General features: G+C 41.2%; 1 protein-coding gene across 1 annotated transcript in view; it reads right to left on the bottom strand.

The window, feature by feature from the left end:
* Positions 1–24210, bottom strand: part of gpr158a (G protein-coupled receptor 158a) — a 67785-nt gene that overhangs the window by 29629 nt on the left and 13946 nt on the right. Inside the window, exons 3-4 of the mRNA XM_071541845.1 lie at positions 6303–6405; positions 548–774 (exon numbers count right to left, since the gene is read on the bottom strand). Of these exons, the coding sequence (XP_071397946.1) occupies positions 548–774; positions 6303–6405 (330 nt within the window). The remainder of the gene's footprint in view (positions 1–547; positions 775–6302; positions 6406–24210) is intronic.

Here is a 24210-nt window from a genome sequence, read left to right on the forward strand (position 1 = left end):
TGATATATAAACGAGAATAAACTCAGGTTTAGTGTCATGCAGTGCTGGTCGCTGTCCAAGGTGCTGACGCCGAGGTGATCTGTACGGTCTGAGCTGTTTGAAATGCTTTCAAAGCATCATTGTGACCACCCACATCACTAGTTTATTCATCTAAAGGGCTTTGATGGCCATATGGCCCAGAAAACATCAAATATATAACAGATGAATGAGTTAGAACTTGTAATTCTCTCTGAGACACGGTTGCTTTTTCAAACTTTTTGCTCTTTACAATGATTGAGCAAATTCCCTAAAAGCTGAAAATGGTTAATTGTTGTGGGAATATTTTGTGGTAGCATAAACAAACACATGAATAATGGCATACTAAAACAGAAAAAAACTGTAACTGTAATAGCTCAGTTGGGAAATCGTTAGACTGAAGATCTAAAGGTCCCTGGTCCAAGAGTGTCAGCTAAATTACAATGAATGGAAAGAACTCCCTAAAAACAGTAAATATTTTTGATGATTAACAGTGATATAAGCAGTAGAATGTAATGAATGTCCCAAGTACCTTATTCCTGCGGAAGTGGTAGATGACGACCATGCTGACGAAGAGGATGAGCATGCAGAGGCACTGGAAGGAGAGCACGGCCAGGCGGAGGGCGCTGTCCTCCCGCGCCACACACGGCGTGTCGTCCTTACAGTAGGCGCAGCCCTGCTGGCATGGCAGACAGTCGCTGGAGGAGCCTTCGTCCGCATTGGGACCGCTGTCCGCAGCTGTGCCCTTCCTCCCCATCCCTGTCACAGACAATGATGAGAGATGTTACTGTTAAAGAGGCATAAAGTAATCTATGACATCTATTGACAGTAGGAACTGCAACAACATGTCACCCCTCCCGTCCCCTACAGTGGCCTGTAAGCAACACAAACAATAAAGTGACATTTTCACAATAGAGAGTAAGCTTGCTAATTAGAGCAGAGATCCAACAGAAACGTTTCGTGAGGAGGTAATAAATCACCATGCAAAATACTGTAATAATAATACTGCTTTGTCATTTGTTTTTCTTGGCTTGAGACCAAATGTGTTTGGCAGGTTTTTTGTTCCAAAACAGAGTATGGGCCAGAAAGTGAGTTTTGAAAGTTGGAAATCACAATACCTGGCCAAGAAATCATTGATTAGTCATTGATATAGTCATTTTGTACTACAGGGCAGTACAGTCCTTTCTTATTGTCCCATTTAGGTTATGCATCATCTTAAGACTTTTGCTTACGCAACAGCCTACTTAGAATCATCTGTGATTTAGAAATATTGACTCAGTTGTCATTCTGACACAGTGGCAAACAGTAAATTGTGAACTTCACTATTTACAGAGAATAGTGGCAGGAAGCTATGGGGGAACAACTATCAATGCATTTTCTCAAGTTTCCTTGTTATTGGATTCTTGCGATGCTTCAGGACCAGTACTAAAAGACAAACAAGACAGAGTGCATGTCGCAGTCTATGACAGACTGAAGCCCCCCGAGTGGATACGCTGATCCCGCTCTGACCTTATGAGGATTTATCGACACTGTGTCAACACGCAAGAGATGGATCTATATGTGTGAACATGAAGAGTCAACATTGTTCCACCTTGTTCAGTCGCTGGCATATCATACAAGGCTGATGACTGCGGTTTCCACAGAGAAACACATGGCTGAAAACACACAGAAATAAGCCAACTCTCCTATCTTGACAAGGACGATCGGGGCGTTAAGTAACCCCCAACACCCCCTACTGTAATCACATTACTTCTTCCTTATTTTACTCCTTCAGAGTAAAGTAAGGCATTACTGTTTCAATTTCAGATGTTACTTGCACTACATTCTTTAGCCTTAAACCTCTTTATTGGCGTAATATCTATCAAAAGATTCCCCATGTTGGGGGAATGCTGCTGGTAATGTGGCTTAGGTCGACAATATTTATCGGTCCAATGAACGCAAGTAAGCCTTAAAAATAGTTATTTAGGCTTACATTACACAAAAGTAATGTAAAGAGTAATGTAACTAATTACTTTTCTCAGGAGTAACAAGTATAGTAATTCATTACTTTTAAGAGAAGTAATCAGTAATGTGTCATTTATTATTTTTTTCCAGTAACAACCTTAACAATGGGAGTCTAAAGGTTAGGGTGGTGGACTTAAAACCAGAGGGTTTGAAGGTAAATTATTATTTTGTTTAATTACTGTTGAGCCAAAAGTAGAAGACAGCACCAAGGTGTAAATGCGTGTCACTTTCTGAATGTGACACACATGGTGCTGAAAAACTCTTCCCTGGGGAATCTAAGGTTAAAAATAAATAAATAAATAAATAACGGGCAAACCCAGGGGACGACATGAAGCCAGTGGACTTCTTATTGATTTGTAAAGAAATCCCATGAGAGACACCCATATGGTTGGAAAGATAAAGAATGGTCGACTTAAACAGAGCTTTTATAGAGGCTTTATTGGAAGCACCCATTGTCTCAGAGATTTGCAGGGATTTTGCCTTTAAAAAGAAACTGGCCTATTTTTCAAAGCTATGACTCCGCACATCATTGATCCCCTCAAAAGGACTACTTATCTCCATAGCGATGACTCATATCCTTTAGCTCGTTCTCATTGGTTCGTTGCTCCTGCAGTTGACTGACAGTCAGAGGAGAGCTTAACTAACTTCTCCCATATATTTATATGCAAGATCTATGGCGGAAGATCATTGGGAGACAAAGGGAAGTGAGTTGCACTGGCTTTCTCTGCAAAGGAGTGTCAAGGATGTCCCCTTGTGGATTAACAGGCTTGTTATTGGCCCCGTGGTGGGCCAGACTGCAGCACTACGCCGCGCTAACAGGCTTGCCTCTCCTCCCTATTATTGTATTCTCAAAGACACACACACACACATACACACACACACTCTCATGCACAGGCACACACAAGTTTATGTGCACTCACAGCACAGCAAGCAGCACAAGCAGGCAGAAACAGACGCACACAAACAGACACAGACATCCAGCTCTCTGTGAGAGAAATTTTGGAGCCTTTTGCTTTGCTGTTATAGGCATGAAGGAACACATTTTGGGGGGAAAATGGGTGGAAGAAGACGGTGCAAAAAGGGAGTGAAGGAGGGAGGGAGGGGAAAGGGTGTGAAGAGGGGAAAGACGGAGAGAGACACTGAGGAACATATGAGGTTTGAGGGAAAGTGAGATGAAAGAAGAGCATGGTAGGGAAATAAAGGAAGATAAAGAGACACGTAGAGTATGTGTGTGTGTGTTGGTGATGTGATGGACGGCAAGTGGAAACCACTGGGGTTCTGTGTGGGCACGGACCTTTTTTTAATTAACTCACAGCAGACAGAATAACATGGAAAAAGTAAGTACCAAACAGAAAGATAACTCCCACCCCAAACCCGATTATCTTCCCCAGGTAGCCAGCTGCCCAGCTGACACTGCTGCTCCAGTTTTAAGGCCGGGCAGTAACAAAGGTCTGCAGTTTCCTGGAGAAACAGCTGGCAGCACTGTCTCTTTTATATCGTTGTGGTTATACAATGAAGACTTTGTATAATTTATGATGCAGGGATAGTTCATTTGCTAATAGCTAAAGGTCATGGACATACATGTAGCTCCAAAGCATAATCAATAACCAGTAAAATTAGCTGAGTAAGTTATGGTTAACTAATCAACCATGGGATTTCTACCAAATGAGAGAAGAAGTTCAACACAAAAAAAATAAAGTTGCGAACTGGAACCAAAAATAGTTCTTCGGAGTGAAGCCATAGAAGAACCATTTCTGGTTCCACAAAGAACCTTTCAGAAGAAGAAAGAACCATTTCTGCACTCCTTTGCTTAGACACCTGCATTGCGTTGTATAGCCTCATTTGCAATTGCACAATATATACTATGGAGAGGTTTGGTTATCCACATTTATGCCATCACCCACCATCCAATAACTAAGAACTAAGAATTAAGAACCATATATGGTTCATCTTTGGGATATTAAAATGCTCTTGAAAGGTTTTCTGTGGAACCAGAAATGGTTCTTATGAGGCATCACTCCGAAGAACCATTTTTGGTTCCAATGTGTGTACATGAAGAGAGGCAAACCAGACCATAAGAAATTTGGCCACTCGCTCATTTTCAAACAGACACTAGCTAACTAGTTCTTTATTGGTTGGAATGGACCCCAGAATGAGGACACTTTTGTGGGGCATAAAGCGGTGCAAAGTGCACACTCATGAATGAAACAAACTCCTTAAACTTCTACTGGCACAGTTTTTAACCTTAATTTTAAAAGATAAAAATGAATAATTGAGTGTGTGCTGAGACTCAAAGATTTATTATTTCATCTAATATGACACATTGGCCAGTTATATTCCAAGATTATTCATTCAGCTCACGTTGTCTGCTACATGGTTGTGGCCATCTGGACACACCAGATGTGACATTTTTTGTTTGATGTACATTTGGGCCAATAATGCACAACATTACAATATCTTGGGACTATAATTAAATGTTTTCTTCTTCACACCCCAAATTCTGGAGGGCCAGATATCTGGCCACCCTAGGTCAACAACAACTGGTGAACATGGGACTGAGGAATTTGCATCATAGTGCTGATTTGAATAGCATTTAGAAGCATTTGGCGCTTTTAGCTTGTAGTTTTGCCATTAATACACAACTAATATACAACTATAACACTTTATGAAAATTATACACAAAATCACTTCTGAAATCATGCTGATTACTGTTACAGAATTGGAAACATCTGTGAATAAAGTAAATGGTGTACCATCAATGTAAAATGTGACTTTGTTTGTCATTGTATGTATCAAAACTGTAAACATGTATCTTAACCAAAACTCTTTCAAGACAAACAACATTGAGGTAGATATTAAAACAGCAACTGAGCTATGGACTGAAATTTGTTCACGTTTGTTATCATTATGTAATTTTCTTTGGAAAAAAAATATCTTGAAAATCTATTTTAAATGTCTATGAGCAAAAAGATCTTTGTTCACAGCTGCATGTCCCCATTTCAAGCAAATATAGGCCTTTGTGTGATAAATATGTAAACTCAACAAATAAACTCATTGTCAACATTCAGTGTCTTTGCTTCATTATTTATGCTACTTAAATATGCGCCTCAACATCCACTCCAGACTCTTCTGACAAACTAGTTCTGATTGGCCACTTTAACAAATAAAAAGTAGAATTGTTTAATGCACAATACATCAGTGAATCACCAGGGATCAATAATCCATATTACAATAAGACACTGAAGAGTTAGCGGAATATGTGGTCCTATATTTAGAGATACCATACTAGTGAGACCATATTTATGAATATCAATCCTACGAATACAAATTCAAACAGCAAGCTCTGATAGACCTAACATGCTTTTTACAGGCAAGACAGGTTATTGCCCTTGCATGGAAAAGTGTGACCAAACCAAGCATAAGCCAGTTTGTCAAGGAATTGTCATCATGTATTGTGATGGAGAAGCTTACCTACATTGTTAAAGGGAAGATGCGATTGTATGAAGAAATATGGCAGCCATTTATGGACTTTTAATATGGTCATATTTTGTTATATATATATATACATATATATATATATTGTCAAGGTAAACTAAGTCAAATATCTAGTTTTATCATTTATTCATTATGTTCTGATTTACCTTTCACCTATATTATGGACAAAGAGACCCTAGTAGAGACATTTAAGTGAAACCAGATGTTGAGGTTCTGTTTTGAAGGTGTCCTGTGACATGACTGCATGTCTGACAAACACATGTGGTAGACGCATGATCAGGGGATGCCCTCTCTCATGGCTTTGTGCCAATTGGTTGAAAGTATTTAAGAAAATATGCATTGACCAACCACAGATCATTTCTTTGTCTCTTAGAAAACTATATAAGATCAAGTATTTTGTTTTTTAGTTGAGACATACTGATGTAAGCTTTGGGTGTGATCTTATGTCTCCTTATTATTGACTCAATAATAATCTCATTAATCTTCAAAATCAGTAAGTGGCTTGTGTCTTTACTTTGTGTATGAGTCCAGTGCTTTTGACAGATTTCCACGACAATATATATATATATATATATATAGCCTTTTTTTAATATTATTTGATCATGATTAAGAAACTGTTTTTGAGTCATTGCCTCATGCTAATGCTTACTGTGCCATTGCTTATTACGTGTATGTGTTATACTTGTTCAATTGTTCAATGAAAAATCAAATATTGTAAAAAAAAAAAAAACATATGTAATGACAGATGGCAAACATTGAAATAGGTGATTGATATGTCAGTGACTTACTCTTGAAGCCGTTGACAGCTACTCTGTTGGGATGGTAGAAGCCTTTCTTGCATTGGCACTTGTACTTGTCTAAGACAAATCCATGGCCATGGACAGGCAAACACTGTGAAGAGAAAATATATATATATATATCAGCCATACAGAGAAGACAATGGATGCTATTTGAATTGGTATTTAATAATAAATTAGTCATTTAAATTCCACAAATCATTCCATAAATTCCATAAATCAACATTATCATTTTTTTTTATAAATATATGATATTATTCAGATTGATGGACACCAATGCAAAACATGGGAGGAAGTAATTTAAACATAAACATAGAACTCATTAACAGATGAGGTTTGGTTTTTGTCAATGCAAAAGCCAAACCTCCAAATCCTAGTTGTACATCAGTGAACAAAATGTGGAATGAAATGTCTTGTGGGAGGGAGAGGGGTCTAATTATTTAAGTTGTGAGTTTCCGCTCTCGGTCTAAGTGTACCTTCTTGCTGCTCAATATTAAATTAGTGAAGCCTCTTCCATTTGATTGAAAGTCTGATAGGAAACAGAGTGAGGACTGCTCAGAAAAACACGAGGGGCGTCAGGGGGCATCCTTGGCAGACTTTCTCTGCTGTTTGCCAAATTACAAGATGTAATTAATATCTAAATTAAGAACAGGCTTATTTGCATGATTAAAAGAGAACTATTAATTCTATTTCTTGTGGGAATGAGATTCCATCTTCTCTTCTGTATTAACACATTTGGGTCATTGACACAAAACTCTATTTTCACTCTCTCTCTCTCGCTTGCTCCCTCAAAAATACATAACAGTTTTATTTCCAAACAACTTGAACATGTTTTTCTCGGCCAAGATGATAATGACTTATGAGTCCCAAGGAACAACAAGGACCCAGAATAGCTTCGGTACTTCAGCTGACACTTGACACGTCATGAAGTGTTTGTGACCTGACTGTGAGATCTGGAGGCAAGGCCAGCGGCAACGTCTAAATGAAGCACCAGTCGCTGTGATGCTCTTCACGGCGGACCGGACTCTGTGTGTCTTAAGAGGCAGCTATTTCTGACTCTCTCTCAAGGTCCTTGGCAAAGTCTGCATGCATTTACAAGTCTGAGAGTGGGTCCTCAGACAAAGCCTTGGAGAGCGTGCCCTGGCCTCGCAAGCACAAGGTAATTACCAGGTTACTATTCAGCGAACAAGTTCCTCAGACAAATTGCACTGAAGAGGCCAAAGCATTTAAAGTGGCACTACACAAATCTGTTGAAGATGGCCTTGCGAAGGGTCAGACTTCATACGCAAGAGTCCTTTTGATCTTAAAATTGTTTAGGCGCCATATTTAGAATGGATATTGCTTCACTGCTGGTAAATTACACTGCCATTACTTATGTCAGATGTTAAAATGCTAATTTTAATGCAATACTTTATTTCATGAGAAAAGGCAAGGAATCCGTACACTTTTTTAATTAAAAAGGGGGCAGAAAAAGTGCAAAAGTCACCAAAACTTTTTGCACATTTTGGTGCATTGCCTTGCCTTGAGAATACTTTTTCTGCCCCCTTTTTTATTTTAAGTAGTGTGCAGATTCCTTGCCTTTTCTCATGAAGTTTCTACTAACTGGAACCTATGCACCTGCTATCAATTACACTGAAGGACTGACCATAGGTGCAACAGTTCTTTGAATAGCTTTGAAAACTTTCTTTATTCCCATAAGGAAACTAGAAGGGCACTCGGAGAGCACAGACCCCCGCCAAGGTTTGTGCTATTATTGCTTGTTAGTGAGTCGGATCCGGATCCACTCCAAAATTTAATGAGTTCTTCCTTGGCCCATGCTACACCCTTCCACAAAGTTTCATGAAAATCTGGCCAGTAGTTTTTCCGTAATCCTGCTAAAAGACAAACAGACAAACAAACAAACAAACGGCACCGAAAATATAACCTCCTTGGCGGAGGTAATTATGTTTTCACCTGTGGGGATATTCATTTCCCCCCTTCCCCTGGGAGATCAGAGAGGATGGTCAGTGAATCTGGTAGGGATTCAGTGCCTTGCTAAATGAAACTTCAGCAGGGTGAATACGCACCGACACAAGGGCTTGACTTGGGAGTCCTTCAGTTAAAGGCCGGTTAACCTACCCATTACGTCACCACGTATTTAGACTGTATATTACTTCACTACATGTAAATTATAGCTGCCATTCCTTGCATCAAAAGTTTACATATTTCAAAACATATTCTATTCAATGTATATACTGAATGTGTTTCATTATTCAGCCCAGATGCTCTGAATTTATCATGCATTCCAGCCCTCCAGTAGTGATGTTATGTGCTACAGACGAGGCCCCAGACCACATGAATCATTGACGAGGGACTGCTGGCCTGCTGAACTCCCCTCACCCTGCTTCACACAACAACTCTCTGCAAGCCCACTCTGATGACCTGTGCACTCCTAGGCCGTACAGTATTCATTCATCCATTCATTTGAACAGAGAAAACATGCTGCGTGAAGACAGTTTTACCACAGGTCACTGTATGGCAATGTAAAAAGTGTCAGAACAAGATGAGAGGCAAAGGAGAGGCGATGGAGAGAGTTAAAACAGTTTAGTGGGTATCAAGATATTGCATCAGCATTGCTAATCATGATCGTTTGACACTTTCCTATTGTGTTATAGAGCGGCGCAATTAATCTAATTACAGCTGAAATTGTGATTTCAACATGTGTGGTATCTAAACAGCCTGCAGCTGCCATTTTTACAAAATGATTGTTCTCTTTCGCACACTACCAATTAAACAAAAGACTGATACACATCTGTTGGAGAATCCCACTCTGCAGTGTCCATGCACAAGGCACATGCAGCACTGATATTGACTTGCTGGCCAATTAGAGGCCTCCTTACCAGTTATCAACCAATCAGAAGCCAAAGAGCTAGAGTCTAATAGTCAGTGAGAAGATAGCTGCATCACAAAGAGTAGAGGAGAGAAGCAAACCAACTAAGAGTAATGACTGGTACTGAGGAGGAGGAGGGTGTCGGTCACAATGTTACAGTGAATGAGGATGATTTGGTTCCAAAAAAAGAGTTCAACATCAGTCATTTGGCAGCAGTTTGGATTCAGGAGAGCAGACTTTCACAAACTCAGGTACTATGCAAAAAGTGTCTGACAGTTGTAGTGTCAACAATGCAAACGACAACAATGCAATCGAGTTGAATGAAGAATACAGAACAACCAAGTACCAAGGGCCTCCACCACCAACTCACACTCAGATTCAACACCTGATAATGCTTTGCAAAATAGCAACTTTGTGTAGAAAAATGCTTTATAAACAGTAATTACTAATAAAATTGTGTTTTTATTAGATGGTTCCTCTACTGCAGCCGCACTTTGTGATTTAAGCTGATTAGACGGGTGTATTTTTGCATTGAAATCTTGCCTAGTGCAGCTTTAAATGAATACTGTGGTGCAAGTTGAAGCCGGTACGTGATTTCCTCCCTGATGCTCCATGTGTCAGGCTGCACCAACAGTTGTCTCCTCCTGAGCAGGACAGGTGGGGCACACTGCAGCTACTGTCTGCCACTTTTAATATGCCCACCTCATATTAGCCTGAGAGACTAGAAGAAACAGACAGAGACAGGTGTGTGTGTGTGTGTGTGTGTGTGTTTGTGTGTGTGTGTGTGTGTGTATACGTGAGTATGCATATTTCAGTGTGTGTGCGTGCATTTTATACGTGTGTGTGTGTGTGTGACGGTGAGAGCCAGGAATAGCCCTGGCAGTGCATCCCACTCCTGCCTGCTGTGGTGATTGATGCGGGGGCCGGACAGGGAGTGTGTTGAACGGGGAAGCAGCCCAGACGGCGCAGCCTGCCTCCCAGCTACCTGCCATCAGTCACATGTGATCTCAGCGGCAGCGGTCCAGCCAGGAGCCAGACTCATTTCAATGGGCCATAAAATGGATCTTTTGGACCAGATCTGTAAACCTTTCCATGTAGGGATAAGGAGCTAAGGAGACACTGGGGACGAGTGCTAGCTGCAGTGCAAGGTCATGTGAAGATTTCTGTTCCAAGATGAGATAATAACCGCTTGAAAAATGTGACAGCTGTTCTCACAAAATAAATTAAAAATAATACTTTTCATCGGCTAGTGTGCGACATAAGTCCTTGGTTGACAAAATGATAACACTTCTACAGACTGGATCCTCTGTTTCAATTAATGATATTTGTCCAAAATGGATACATAGTGGATGTATTTGGAGAACATAAACTTTACTGTATTTTCCACAGTAGAGATGAAGGCAGCTGATCAACAAGGGAGCCAGAGAGGGGAAGTCCTATTCAAATAAACTGATGATTAATAAGGTCTATATGTTATTGCCACAAATGCACCATTGAGGGAAAAGCTGACAGTTATATTACAAAGGGGCCAAAAGGACCCAGCTGTTTTCTTAGAGACGTTAATGTTAAATGTAAACAAACAAATAAAAAAAACCTTGGTGCTCCTACAGTGTGTTTAATGTAGTCTCAAAAGGTGATACTGGAAGTACTGTATATATTACATGCAGCGCCTTCATTAATTCCTGTAATGGTGTCCGTTTCAGGCCATCTATTCCTGTCATCTACATTACATATGGATGTAGGAATTGGGTGAATATGATCCAATCCATTTATTCTTCATGACAGTGAGTGAGAGAGAGAGAGAGAGAGAGAGAGAGAGAGAGAGAGAGAGAGAGAGAGAGAGGATATCCAGAGCTTATATGCCGCGATCGCCCCAGGTCTCGCCACCAGCGTCGCTGGTCGTTGTTTACATCCCAGCTGTGGCAGCTGTCAATCACATGCTCTCTGACATGCTAATTGCCATGGTGACATGTGTGTGACCGGGAGCGAGAGCCTTTTTATCGGAGTGCGTCATGCTGTCAGACCAGCAGGGTCTGCCAGTGACAGAGCACTTATGACAGGCCGCAGGACTCAGAAATAGACACAACTCTCTCTCCCTCTCTCTCTCCCCCTCTCTTCCTCCTTCTCTCTCTCTCTCTCTCTCAGGCTTGCATGCAAATCATGACATTAGTGCTGCTTGCAGAATACACATGTACAAGCACAATGCAGCATAAATACCTGTGCAAACAACTTGGAGATGACAGAAATAACCTCACACTAGTGGAAAAACCTCATTTTTAAATAATAAATTCAGACTTTGTCACGTAACAGCTACACTTACTATAATTACATATCTACCTTACTGCAGCTATCGCTAAATCTGCCTTAGACTGAAGCACCTGCATTCACGCGCACAAACGTACACACACCGCACACACTTTCACTTGACATCAAAGAAAGCGATTCTCCTCCATCACCTTTCTCTGACATGAAGCGGGGGAATAAAACCAACTCCAACAGTAGCGCTAATTGATGTGGAGGCCAGCCGTCTTCCACCTGACCAGGAAACCAGGAACTAGCTCGACTCGGCTGCCTAATTAGGCCTCACTGAGGACCCTCCCTCTCTTTGAAATGAAGCCCACGCTCTTCCGGTCCAGCACGGCGCCTAATCAACTCACTAATAGGCCTCTGTAGATATTTGTAGTGAGCCTACAGAGTGCAACATAAATCCTGAGGAAAGCTTATCATCCAATAATTACTGACTGAACTATACAATGCACAGAAAGGAGGTTAGAAGGCGAAGGCTTGGCTAGAGGGCAATTTACTCTGCAGAGTGTGTCAGCGTGTGTGTGTGTGTGTGTGTGTGTATGCATGTGTGTGGAGTATGCTGTAATTTGTGTATGAAGGCACTAGGGAAATAAGACGATAAGCCAGTGTTTGTTTTTTAAGGGAGAAAAAAAACAAAAAAACAAGGGGAGTTGTGCATGCTCAATTAAGCACTGAAGCATCTTGAAATGCTTCTCATCGCACTTAGCCTCTTTAGATCCGTGAAAATAAAATAAGCGCACATATAGACCTCACACACGCTCACACATGCGTTGCCCTTAACGCTCACTCACTCACACATATGCGTACAAGTATAAGCACACACACAGTCGCTACAAAGTGCTGGATGGCCGTGGTTTCTGTGCTCAGAGGGACAGCCAGACAGCCGGCCAGGCCTTTAAACGAGGTCAACTAGCGGGAGTTAGCCGGAGCGCAGCCGTCCCGGACAGCAGGGCCACGCTTTGGGTGCCGTCCAAAGACCAAAGCCTAAACGCCAGCGAGATAAACACTCTGGCCTAGAGGGAGCTTAACATTGCCATCAGGCCCGGGACTAGCGCAGATAAACACATACAGCTCCTTAGCACACACGTCACACACCACTGGGATATTGCTTTCATAATCACATTTGCAGCTTCTGCAAGTGGCAAAGCGAACAGGCGGGGCACATATTTATTCCACATGATAAAACGCACAGTAGTGTTGACACTTGTGGTAACTCATACCGCACACTCATGCAAATAGACACGTGCACATACACACACACACACACACACACACACACACAAGGCCATGAGCATTGGAGAGGAGGGATCAGGCATGCGGAGGACGGCCTCTCACACAAAGCTTTCTGACAGCCTCATAACCGCCTCGAGGGACGGAGGGCCCAAATTGCTTCATGGCTGATGTGGTAAAGCTCAGGCCCATCATGCAGGCGGGAGAGGGAAGGCCTGCCTGTCCACTGACCCTACACATCCACTCTCCTCGTTCATAACAGTGCCACAGTCGCTGCGCTCCCGACTCGCAATCTCCGTCAAGCTCGTCTGTAGTTCTGCTGCTTTGGAAGTCGTCAGTGACTACGATCTTAACCCAGTTTCTCAAGTTTCTCAAGTAGTCATATTGCAGTTAGAAAAACTACTCAGATTCTGAGAAACTTGGCTAAAATGTCTGGCTTACCCCAATATTAAACGGATTACTGTGGCATGTAAACATCTTACTCCGTTCACTTTTGATTTTCTCCGTCTGCATAAACTCAAACTCAGGTGCATTTTGATGTCAACTAAAAAGATGGTGGCAAGCAATATTTATTCTAACTGATCATCATTTCTTGGGATCATCATTGACCTGGGTCAAATAATACTTCTCAAAGTTTGTTTTAGTCAGCCTGAAGTGCCAGGTGGGTGGGGTTTGCCTTTTAGTACATTCCATTTTTGGATAGGCAAGTTATGAATCACAGAACAGTATTTTGGTAGCTTTCACACAATATTCTCTGGTTGGATGATTTGGTGCTAAACATTAATACAACTCAAGCAGGGTAAAACAAATGCTGCAAAACAAGAAAAAGTATGTGCAAAATACTATTTGACCCAGGTCTGATTAGAAGTAGCCTAACCTTAGAAGTAAGCAATTTCTGGCAGCCATATCTTTTAATAGCCTACTTTTTTTGTCTGTGGCTCGTTCAATCTGAGGACGGGACACCTCAGGTAGACAGAAATACTGTTAACTGGTGTATTCATGGCAACAGGGACAGTCAATCTCAGAGTATCAAAGGTTCATGTAATCAGCTTAACCCAAATAAGACCTTAACTGGAGTATTGCCAATAGCCGGGTTACCATGTGCATGTAAACACAGTCGCTGTCTGTCTGTCTACCTTTCTGCCTCTCTTTCATTGTCTGTGTCCCTCTCTCTCTCTCTCTCTCTGTCTATTTCTGTCCTTTGTAAGCGTGCAGCATGCTGTGCCCATTTCACATCCAATCTCGTGGGTCCGTAGATAAACGGCGCCTCTACGTTCAACTCTTCCTCGTCCTCCCTGGGCTGAGTCTGTTTGCTTTCTGCTGTGGTTTCCGGTGTGCGCTGCTCAGGCCGGGCAGAGCGGATGTGAGAGTGCGCCCGGGGCCGTGCGCATTCAACTCTTCAAAGCGTTTCCATGTAAATTCAGAGTTCCAGCATTATCCACAGAGCCAATTAGCGGGACAGTGGTTAAGGAAGGGCCGTGCTGACAGAGGCCGGGGGCCAGAGTTAAACCCAGACATGTCCTGTGATCTCTCTTCCCACCGCATTATGGCCGACAGTCCTCAACCCTGATATTTTCATCTCTGACACCCCCGAGGAGACGGGACCATGGGAGAGACGGCATCTCAGTGCTGTCCACTCTGGAATTTGACTTTGGTGAGTATATCAGTGGTTTAATTCATTGATAACACAAAATTGTCCTTTTAAAAGCATAGTCGATAAGTTAGGTGCTTGGACGACAAAATAACAACACTTTTACTGAATCCTCGATATTTCACTCGGTCACAGACCTTCATCAGGCATTCAAAACCTTTTCTAATTTTAAGGACTACCAGTCCTTAAAGTAGGCTTCTCCTGCGCACCTGTCACCAAGACTGACACTCAGGTGTGCAAAAGCTTAAAGGATAACCCTGGTGTTTTTAATGCATTACTTACTGTCAACAAATCCTATGAAAATAACAAAATCAGCAATGAATTTGTTTTGCTGACAAGTCTCGTCTATGTAGCTGATACCCAATGCAGCCATGTCGCAGCAGCCATAGAACTCCATTGTATTAAAAAAACCCGATTAAAAACACGTCAGAGAGCCATGCCGTTGCTCTGGCAGCAAATTTCATCATCACGATGCACCGGGCCGGCCTTGGATGTTGACTTTTTCCTGCCTATATAAAATGGGTCATTTTATTGATGTTTAGTTCATTTTCTACCCAGCACTGCAAACAGTTTAAGGGATTTCACCTGTACAAACCTGTGTATGTAACAGTCCTCAAGCTTCTATGCACTGATTAGTCAATTCCTACAGTTCCTAGTCTTAACACAGAGCAGATTTGCAGAAAGATGTACATTTCTGTTCATCCTTAAGAAACTCCTTAATTATTACTTTTGCATTTGGAAAGAAATCCACACCATTTATTGCCTTTTCTGGTCTTGGTCTTGACTTGAACTCAACCGCCACTGGATTTTGTCTCAACTCGACTCTGACCCAACTAAGGTGGTCTTGCTTACTGTATAGCATTTTAGAAATTAACTCTGCATACAGTTGTGCATATAGGTCTCACTGCAATGCTGCTTAATTCATACAGCGCAATAGGATTTTGCTAAAACACAAGGGTGAGTTTAACTCTGTGGTGCACAGCAGTGTTCTGTTTCCTTAGCGTTAAACATCCTTATCAGCTCCAAAGCATAATCACAGCTTTGGTGAGATCATTGTAGATAATTAGCAATTACCCTATTTATGGACTCATGAACATACTCTAATAGGCAACATAGCAAGGAACACAGATAATTATGATACTCCAAGCCCTTCTCTTCACCCAAATTGCCTGAACAAAGATCAGCAGGTTGAAGGGGGCATGGCCCGGCACAAAACTATACTGTCGACAAGGGTCCCATTTGGGGATCCCTGCCCCGCTATGATGCCGTGTTCCTAACAGCGGGGGAATTCCCAAGGTGCTAAAAAAGACTGCTATTTTTATCTAACAACATGGGGCTGAGGCTGGAGATGAAGGGGTAAGCATTTTTTTTTTTATGTGTGTAGAGGGAACACTTGGATGGGGAAGCTGTCAGAGCTACAAGCAGATAAATGTTACTCACCGTTGCTCAAGTAATGTGTATCACATTCACCGAGCGTACCGCACATCAAATAACGAATCGAGTCCCGGCGAAGTATGAAGACGCATTTTGATAATAACGTACCACTGTGCGGTATCTGGGGCATACAGTATGTGCACGGCTGCTACTGGGAACAAGACCAAATGAACGAAAACCATGAGGAACATGGGATAGCAGCTCCAAAAATAAAAAAAAACTCTGATGATAATAGCGGGATGAAGCCAAAATAAAATAAATGGTAACCTGAGACCAAATCTTGCTGTTTTCGGGATATTTGGATTATTGTTATCCCATATTCCTCATAGATTTCCTCATGTTTTAGTGATAGCAGAGCAAACCAAATGAAGTTTAATTCCAAAACTTTACATACCTATTTTAGAAGAAAATGTTGCCTGATGTTCATTGCTCAGTATTTCTTTAAAAACACAGATAGCTGCATTTTCAAAAATGTAAAAACAGGGAATAACTTCAATAGTATTCACTAGTGTGTTTCACCTTCAAGCCTCATTTTGTGAGAGAAGGCGTAATATTTTTCAAATTGTGGACAAATCATTTTCAGTCAAATATACCTTTCATCCTTATTTTTGAGTATATGTGGATTACTGTACCTGGAACTTTCAATTGCTATTTTCATTGTTTGTTCCTTACATCGCAAAATCTTAATAAATCCAGTATTGTTGGTTTGAGAGAATCCAAAGGTATTGAAACATTTCTACCTTTTCTCCTTTGCTGTGCTTTCGTTACCATGTACTTCTTTATAATACAGGATCATTATAAGGACACAAAAATATTCCTCAGATTATTTTTTCGGGTTACTGTGGCACTGACTGTTGTTCTTCTTACTAGTGGTTACTTGTTATTGTTTGTGATCTATAAGCTTCTTCTACAACTGCACTCACTGTAAGAGAATCAGCTAAATGCTGATAATGTAAAATGCAAATGTTTTGAGTATAATGTTGATTATCTTGCACTTTAAACCTCTATGTTTATTTATTTTTTGTTGCTTAGTATAGCAAAATCTCATGAAAACCAAATGTTTTGTATGCGCTTGAAAATCTGAGGTTTTTATGTCAAACCTCAAGTTCTTGTGTCACAACACTGACATCACGTATGGTGCATCAGACTCAGAGCAGCCGAAGGGTTTTAAACTGTATTTTATTTCATATTCAGCCGGTGACAGTCTTGGCTGAGCTGTCTCCGAGTGTCTTAGGCCGGCCTTTGTGTGAGCTGTCAGTGTAATTGTGAGATAATTGTGGAGAACAACACATTTCTCCCTCTCTTTGAAAGCTAATTTGTGGGTCTTCCCTGAAGGCAGAGTCAACAAAAGCAGGAATAAATTGTTAAATTGATGCATTTGATCGTTTTTCATCGTCCTCTGTTTGATTCTCTTTTCCAGAGGGCCGTCCAGACTGGGCTTCGACCGATACGGCGTTTTGCAGCCTAATGCTGATACTGATATTTTTGTATTGAAGCTGCCAATAGCCGATATTTTGTAGCGACAGTCAATATCTTTAGGTTTTATTTTTCATTTTCTTGCCAAACAAAGACAAATATGCAGTTTTCTCCCCATAATTCTAGTCCTGGCAGGGTGAAAAAATCTATGAAACAGCATTTAGACCATCATGGGACACTAAAACTCTCCATTGAAACCCAAACTAATGAAATACTTTGAGGGTTATCAGCTCTCTAAGGCTTGGTGACTCCCCACACCGATTCAATGGCACAGAATTGATTGATTACTGCCTTTAAATGCTTCACAAAAAACATTATTGAATGATTAAATATGCAAAGACAATAAAATATCATTGCAGGTTTTCAGAGACTGTTTTTATGCAGTAGTGGACTATCAGTCTAACCGTAGTCCAGAGTCTCATTCACAATGACAGACAACTTCTCTTAGAAAATGATTGCTGGCATAAAAGTATGACTCATTATGGGATAGAATGAAGCCTGAGACCTTTGCATACAAACCTAGCAACATTTTTGAGGATGAAATCAATCTTATTTGTGACATAGATTAATGAAATTCAGGTAGCAATTATTTTTTCCAAATGGGTATATAGCATTTTGCAATTAAACCCATCAATTCAACCTGTACATGTTAATGTCTATTCAATAACACATCTCCATTAAAATATAACTTCTTGACCATTGTCTTTAATACATTTAATTTATCAAATTAACAGCAGACCCAAAGTAAAAGTAGCTTGACAGAGTGATCCAGACCATATCCTTGAGCCTATCTATCTATCTATCTATCTATCTATCTATCTATCTATAGATCTATCTATCTATTTCATGGTATCATATCTCATGGTAGCAAAGCAAAGTATTACCGTACAACATGTTATTGTGTGCAAATAAAATATAAATTATGCACTGAAGCAGCATAAAGAAGTGTAAATAGATATAAAAGATGAACACACAATAACATGAACACTGTAACTTCCCTCCAGTCTGCATACTGATGATGGTGGAGCCCAGCAGCTGATCCTCGTAAGTTGTTTCTTATTAATATTAACATCTTGCATGGCAAGTGTTGTCAGCCGAGTATTTTACCTGAAGTACAATTTAATCAACCCATCTATCCATTAAACCACATCAGAAGCCACATTCAACTAAATGTACATTTAGCCAATTCAGCAAAATATCAGGCCAACTAAACAAAATAAATCATGACAATGCATGACATAAATAGCCGGGGTTTGAGGTCATGACTCAGGTTGTCATCCATCAAGTTGTTTTTTTGTCCAAATACTGGCTCAATCAATGTGAAAGATTACTGTTAATGGACTGTGGAACTGATTTCTTGATCCCTGTCATGGTGTGTGTGTACATGTGTGTTTGTCTATCTGAGAGAGAACGGGAGAGAGAGAGAGACAGAGGGTGAGAACAGGAGGGTGGCAGGCGTTGTTTAACACTGATTGCGTTATTAATTCAGCAGCACAAGGCACGCGGCGGGGAAATCACAGTGTGATTGAGATGATAGCGGGCCGGGCCGGGACAACCTTGTGAACCAAGGTCAAGATAGAACAACGATTCAACAGACGGAGCTGGAAAATCCACTGCAGTTTTTCAACAACAAAGAGCAAGGCTGCAGCAAGGCAAAAATAAACCACACGTCCTCCTGAGCGTACGAAACACCGCCACCGTCAGATGTTCCCTGCCGGGCTGGGGTTTGTGTTTTTTGGCTGGTTTGTGTTTACATGGATGTGCTTGGTGTTTTTTGGCATGGACAGTCAGACCTTTACAGCCATAGGTGTAAGTCTTAGTGTTTTGCGATAAGCGAAATTTATGAACTCACAATACATTCAGCACATGTGTTCTGCAAAGCTGACATTTCATTTCATTGTCACCTCCAGAGGGCATAAACATGCAGATTGGAATAGACGAATAAAAGAAGAAGAGGAAGAAGAAGAAGAAGAAGAAGAAGAAGAGCATGTAGCAGATGGTATGTAAAGCCCTTTGAGATTTGACTGATAAAGGGCTAGATATAAATAAACTAGACTAGACTGGAGACTAGAAGAAGAAGAAGAAGGAAGAGAAGAAGAAGAAGAAGAAGAAGAAGAAGATGATCTATATGATGGTATGTAAAGCCTTGACTGTGATAAAGGGCTATAGAAATAAACTAGACTAAACTAGAAGAAGAAGAAGAAGAAGAAGAAGAAGGATTGGCATAGACGGAGCAGCAGTCTGGCTCTTGACAGTGGACTCCAGCAGTCAGTGCAAAATTCAACAGATTCAAACCTCTAAAAACATGGCATCGGCATCAAACGGTCCACCAAGTCTTGAACTGGATCCGAGTTCATCTAAACTGGGTGACAAACTGGCGCCAGGAGCCAAATATGGAACTATTTCACTTAGAGAGCTGAGACCCATCCAACAAATCAAACCCCCCGGTGGAATTGTTCTGACAAAACTGTCCAAATCAAGCGTGGTAACACGGTGCTTGATGGTTTTTCTCGTTTGCCATGGTGTCATAGTGGTAGCATCGAAGTTATAGATTTTAAAGTCCCCATGAAATTAACTCCTTCTGGAAAACAAGAGTATCTTTCATGGTGACCTCATGCTGCACTAGTAGGCGTAAATATAAATTCCAGTCAATCAAAAACCATCACATTTTTTAACAATCCCATCAAATAAAGCTGCCTTTCTCTTCCTGACTCATATTCCATTGGTTTAGACTTTTGAATGATCCCTCTGTGCATTATGTCCCGCCCCAACGTCCTGTTTCAACAGATAATGCATCAAATCAAGGCCAAAATCCCGGTAGCGTGACAACCTACATCCATGGTGACAACACAGATGGGGGCCAGACTACAGACATTCTATCAATAATCTTAAATAATATACAACATCTGTGATCAAAATTCAACCGCAGACCATGTTTTAATATGATTCTTCATCTATGAATGTTGTTTTCTAACCGGCAGAGGCCTGAGCTCCATCCACCACTCAGCAGCTCTCAACAAGAAGCTGCACAGAGCCTGCAGTCCCGGTCGTACCGGCTGGAGTAATCATTCAGGTTATGTGTCACTGCCTTTCACAGGCTAGGCTCCCCCAGGGCCCCACCACTTGTTCTGAGCAATAAGCTAATTGATTGAAACATTCATCATCATCCACAGCCATGTTCTCGTATGAAAGGTGCCCCCGGGGCGGCGAAGTCCAGGACTTTTGAAGAACAGTGGAACACACTAATGGAAGTGCCATTAGTGAGAGATGAGGGGCAGAAAAAAAAAAAAAGATGAGGGGGGAAAAGTCAAGCTCGTATGACGACTCCAGTTTGGAAGAAAGTCAAGTCAAGATTGAGGTTGATCATCTTCCGGTTTACAGCATGTGTTTAATGCGGCTGTGACACAGGTAATGATTTATGTACAATATTTTCACTTTAATCAGTAGATTTACAGTTGGGCTAAGAATGCTTCATCAAAGAAAATAAAATGTTTGCTCTTAGTTTAATGCCTGCTGCCAGAAATTCATAATAAAATTGATTGCCATATATTGTCCTTGACAGCATACCAAAGCAGTCTTGATTGATTTCCCCCCGTCACATGCAACTTCCGCTAATTTCACAGTGATATATTGATTCCCCAGATCATAAAAATAACATATTACTCCATTCATACAACTGTGTTTAGCAATGAATATAATGCAAAGGGAAGGAAATGATCTATCTATCTATCTATCTATCTATCTATGTCTGTCTGTTCTCTCATATCTAGTTTTCTCACAAACACAAACACACAACACAAAACTTTTGATTGAGCAGATACAAAAACATGGAAGCCACGAATAGAGGCTTGCAAGCATTACACACACACACACACACACACACACTGCTATAATTCTGACATCCCACTGAGTTTGGGTGGCATTTACAGTCGTCTATAGCTCTATAGCAGTGTTTTGTGTAAATGATCAGTGAGGAAAACAACAGCAGATGAATCAACAAAAATAGACCCATTCAAACAGTTAACGGTGTTGGATTTTAAAATAGCATTGCCTGCCTTCAAACAACCATAGGCTATTGTATTTTTCTTGTCAACAGTCCGGGCCTCATTTTGTTTTTGTCTTCTCTGGCTGCCTGGTGAACCAGCCATCCATAGCATCTGCCTCCATCTGAGTTTGGGCTGCTCGCATGCTTGGCTGGGCAAACAGCAGCTTGAGAGGCAGGATGTGAGCGCGGGCCAGGGAGCCGGGCGGCTGGAGTGACTGCATTTTGTCAAATTCAATTGTTGGGAGAGTGTTGCTTAAAACGCTGCTAAAAAAGAGGAGAGGAGCAGTGGATGTCTGATGAAAGGAATTCATAGATGCTGGATAAAGCCTGCCAGACTCACTGCATTCAAAACAGAATGTGTAGTCAGACTAGAAGAGCGGTGCTGCTGCAAACATCTGAGGCAGGAATGGAAATGCGACAATTTATTATGTTTCAGTGAAACACTTACGAGTAAATAACCTGCTACCAACTGCTATTCATTTGTAGCCTGACCTGCTGTCAAATTTCTTATAAAAATGAAAACATGGATGTACAGCAAGAGGAATTTATTGTCTTTTATTCAAATGGCCCCAAAGAAACCCATTAAAGGAAATACCTGCATGTAAAAAAAAAACACAGGGCAATAAAACAAAATGAATCCCTGTTTGCAAATACGGGGCATTCCCTCTCAGTGCTGTTTTTATCACATTACCACACATACAGCCCTACAAGACTTGATTACATTGCAATCCTGCTTTCTATTCATAGCCTACATCACCTCTGCTTTACCCCTGCTTTACCTCTGCTTTACCCCCGCTTTACCTCTGCTTTACCTCTGCTTTACCCCCGCTTTACCTCTACTTTACCACCACTTTACCCCCGCTTTAGCTCTGCTTTACCACCGCTTTATCCCCACATTATCTCTGCTTTACCTCTGCTTTACCCCCGCTTTACGTCTGCTTTACCACCGCTTTAGCCCCGCTTTACCTCAGCTTTACCCCTGCTTTATCTCTGTTTTACCACTGCTTTAGCCCCGCTTTACCTCTGCTTTACCTCTGCTTTAGCTCCTCTTTAGCCCTGCTTTATCTCTGCTTTACCTCTGCTTTAGCTCCGCTTTAGCCCCCGCTTAGCCCCGCTTTAGCCCCGCTTTAGCCCCGTTTTACCTCTGCTTTACGTCTGCTTTATCTCTGCTTTACCCCCGCTTTAGCCCCACTTTACCTCTGCTTTACCTCTGCCTTACCCCTGGTTTACCTCTGCTTTACCCCCACTTTACCTCGTAGCAAACAAAAACTCAAACTGTTAGCCATAACAAATAGCTGACATAAGCCCTATCTATCTTGTTGTTTATATATAGCAGGTATATAATAATGAACATAGTAATAAAGCAGGCATGGCTTGTGAGTGAGACCAGACGGATAACATGCCATGGCCAGAGCAGCTTTCATCATTCTGCTGTGAGCAAGCATACTCTAACACACTTGTGCACTGTAAGCACACTGACTGAAGCACACAGAGATCATTATTTTGCAAACCCAGCTAAAATCTATACCAGTAACAATCTATTTCTCTCCTTATAGCCACCTAACACACACACACATGCACACACACACACACACACACTCCAAATGTCTCCGGCATTGACTGTCCATGGAGAGGTGGAAGTGCTCAGACAAAGAGAGTGATTAATTATTCAAGGAGGCTCACAGCAATCCATTACATCACATGTATTATGAAGCAGTCTGATCTACAGCGGCTCTTCAAAATCTATCACTCTTAATGATGGGACTGAAACGACAGGTTAGAGGCATTAGGGCACATCGACCAAAAGGCTAGCTGCACTAGACAGCAGCACTAGGGAAGAGAGAGGGCACAATGCAAACGAAAGGTTACGATAAACTCAAGGAAAGATAATAAATGAGTTGTGATACAAGGAGTAGTTTCAGCCAAGCAATCTGATTGGTCAAAGACAGGTTCCAACTGTCCTGCTAATTCCCATAAAGCATGCTTTACTGGTTGTTATGCCAATTCTTGTGGTAACCAAGGAGCTAGTTAACAATCTGCCTTGTTTTCTCCTATTTTTTATTCTTACTGTATGCATGCTGCTTTAAATGAAACCTTTCAGGTGGTACACATGTGTTGGAAGCCATTGTATAAACGCCATAATATCTTGAAAGGCATTCTTTACTGTGATTTTTGTTATGAGGGTAATGGGGCTAAGTACAAGGCACAGATGATTAAAGAATGCCTTCTCTGGTATTATTGCTATATTAGACCGTGATCAGATAGGACGCTTTTTCTCCTGCTCAAACTTAAAGTGTAGTTCTGTGTCGCAAGAAACAGAGAGAGCAAGAGCTCAAAGGGCGAAAGGAGGTTTGGCAACGACTTGCTGTCTAATTAGCATTAGCTAGGTAACCTGAAGTAATGCTGTTGAAAATAAAAATGGACAAGACAAAGTTAGCTCATTCCAAATTGGAGGATGTGGGTACATGATGTCCTCCTAGTGAGGACAGAGCACAGAGAGTTTAATCATCTCGACAAGAGCTATTTTCACATTGATGAGGGCCTAATGCGCCGAGCGGCTCAGATAAATTAAGACCTTCAGAACGCCCCAAAAACTATATATTTCTTAAAGCAAGCAAAACAAATCTGTCAGTGGGGTGAGTTAATTCCAAAACACTTTCACTTGTTTGAAGAATTTCCTTGAATTAGCTTTAACATTGAATTGACATTATCTTGAAACCAGCGGGATGATCTGTGTTAATGTCACTTCTACCGAGAAAAAGATTGATCCACATTGGAACCAAGTGAACCGAACTCACCCCATTGCCATTGTTTTTTGTTTATTTTATTATTTTATCATATTATGAATGATTTGAATACTCCATATGAGATTAAATGACATGTTAAG

The sequence above is a fragment of the Centroberyx affinis genome, unplaced genomic scaffold (assembly GCF_046629955.1).
Source record: "Centroberyx affinis isolate AG114_WGS23_722 - 3 ecotype Tasmania unplaced genomic scaffold, CSIRO-AGI_Caff_v1 ptg003958l_1, whole genome shotgun sequence".
Taxonomy (NCBI): Eukaryota; Metazoa; Chordata; class Actinopteri; order Beryciformes; family Berycidae; genus Centroberyx; species Centroberyx affinis.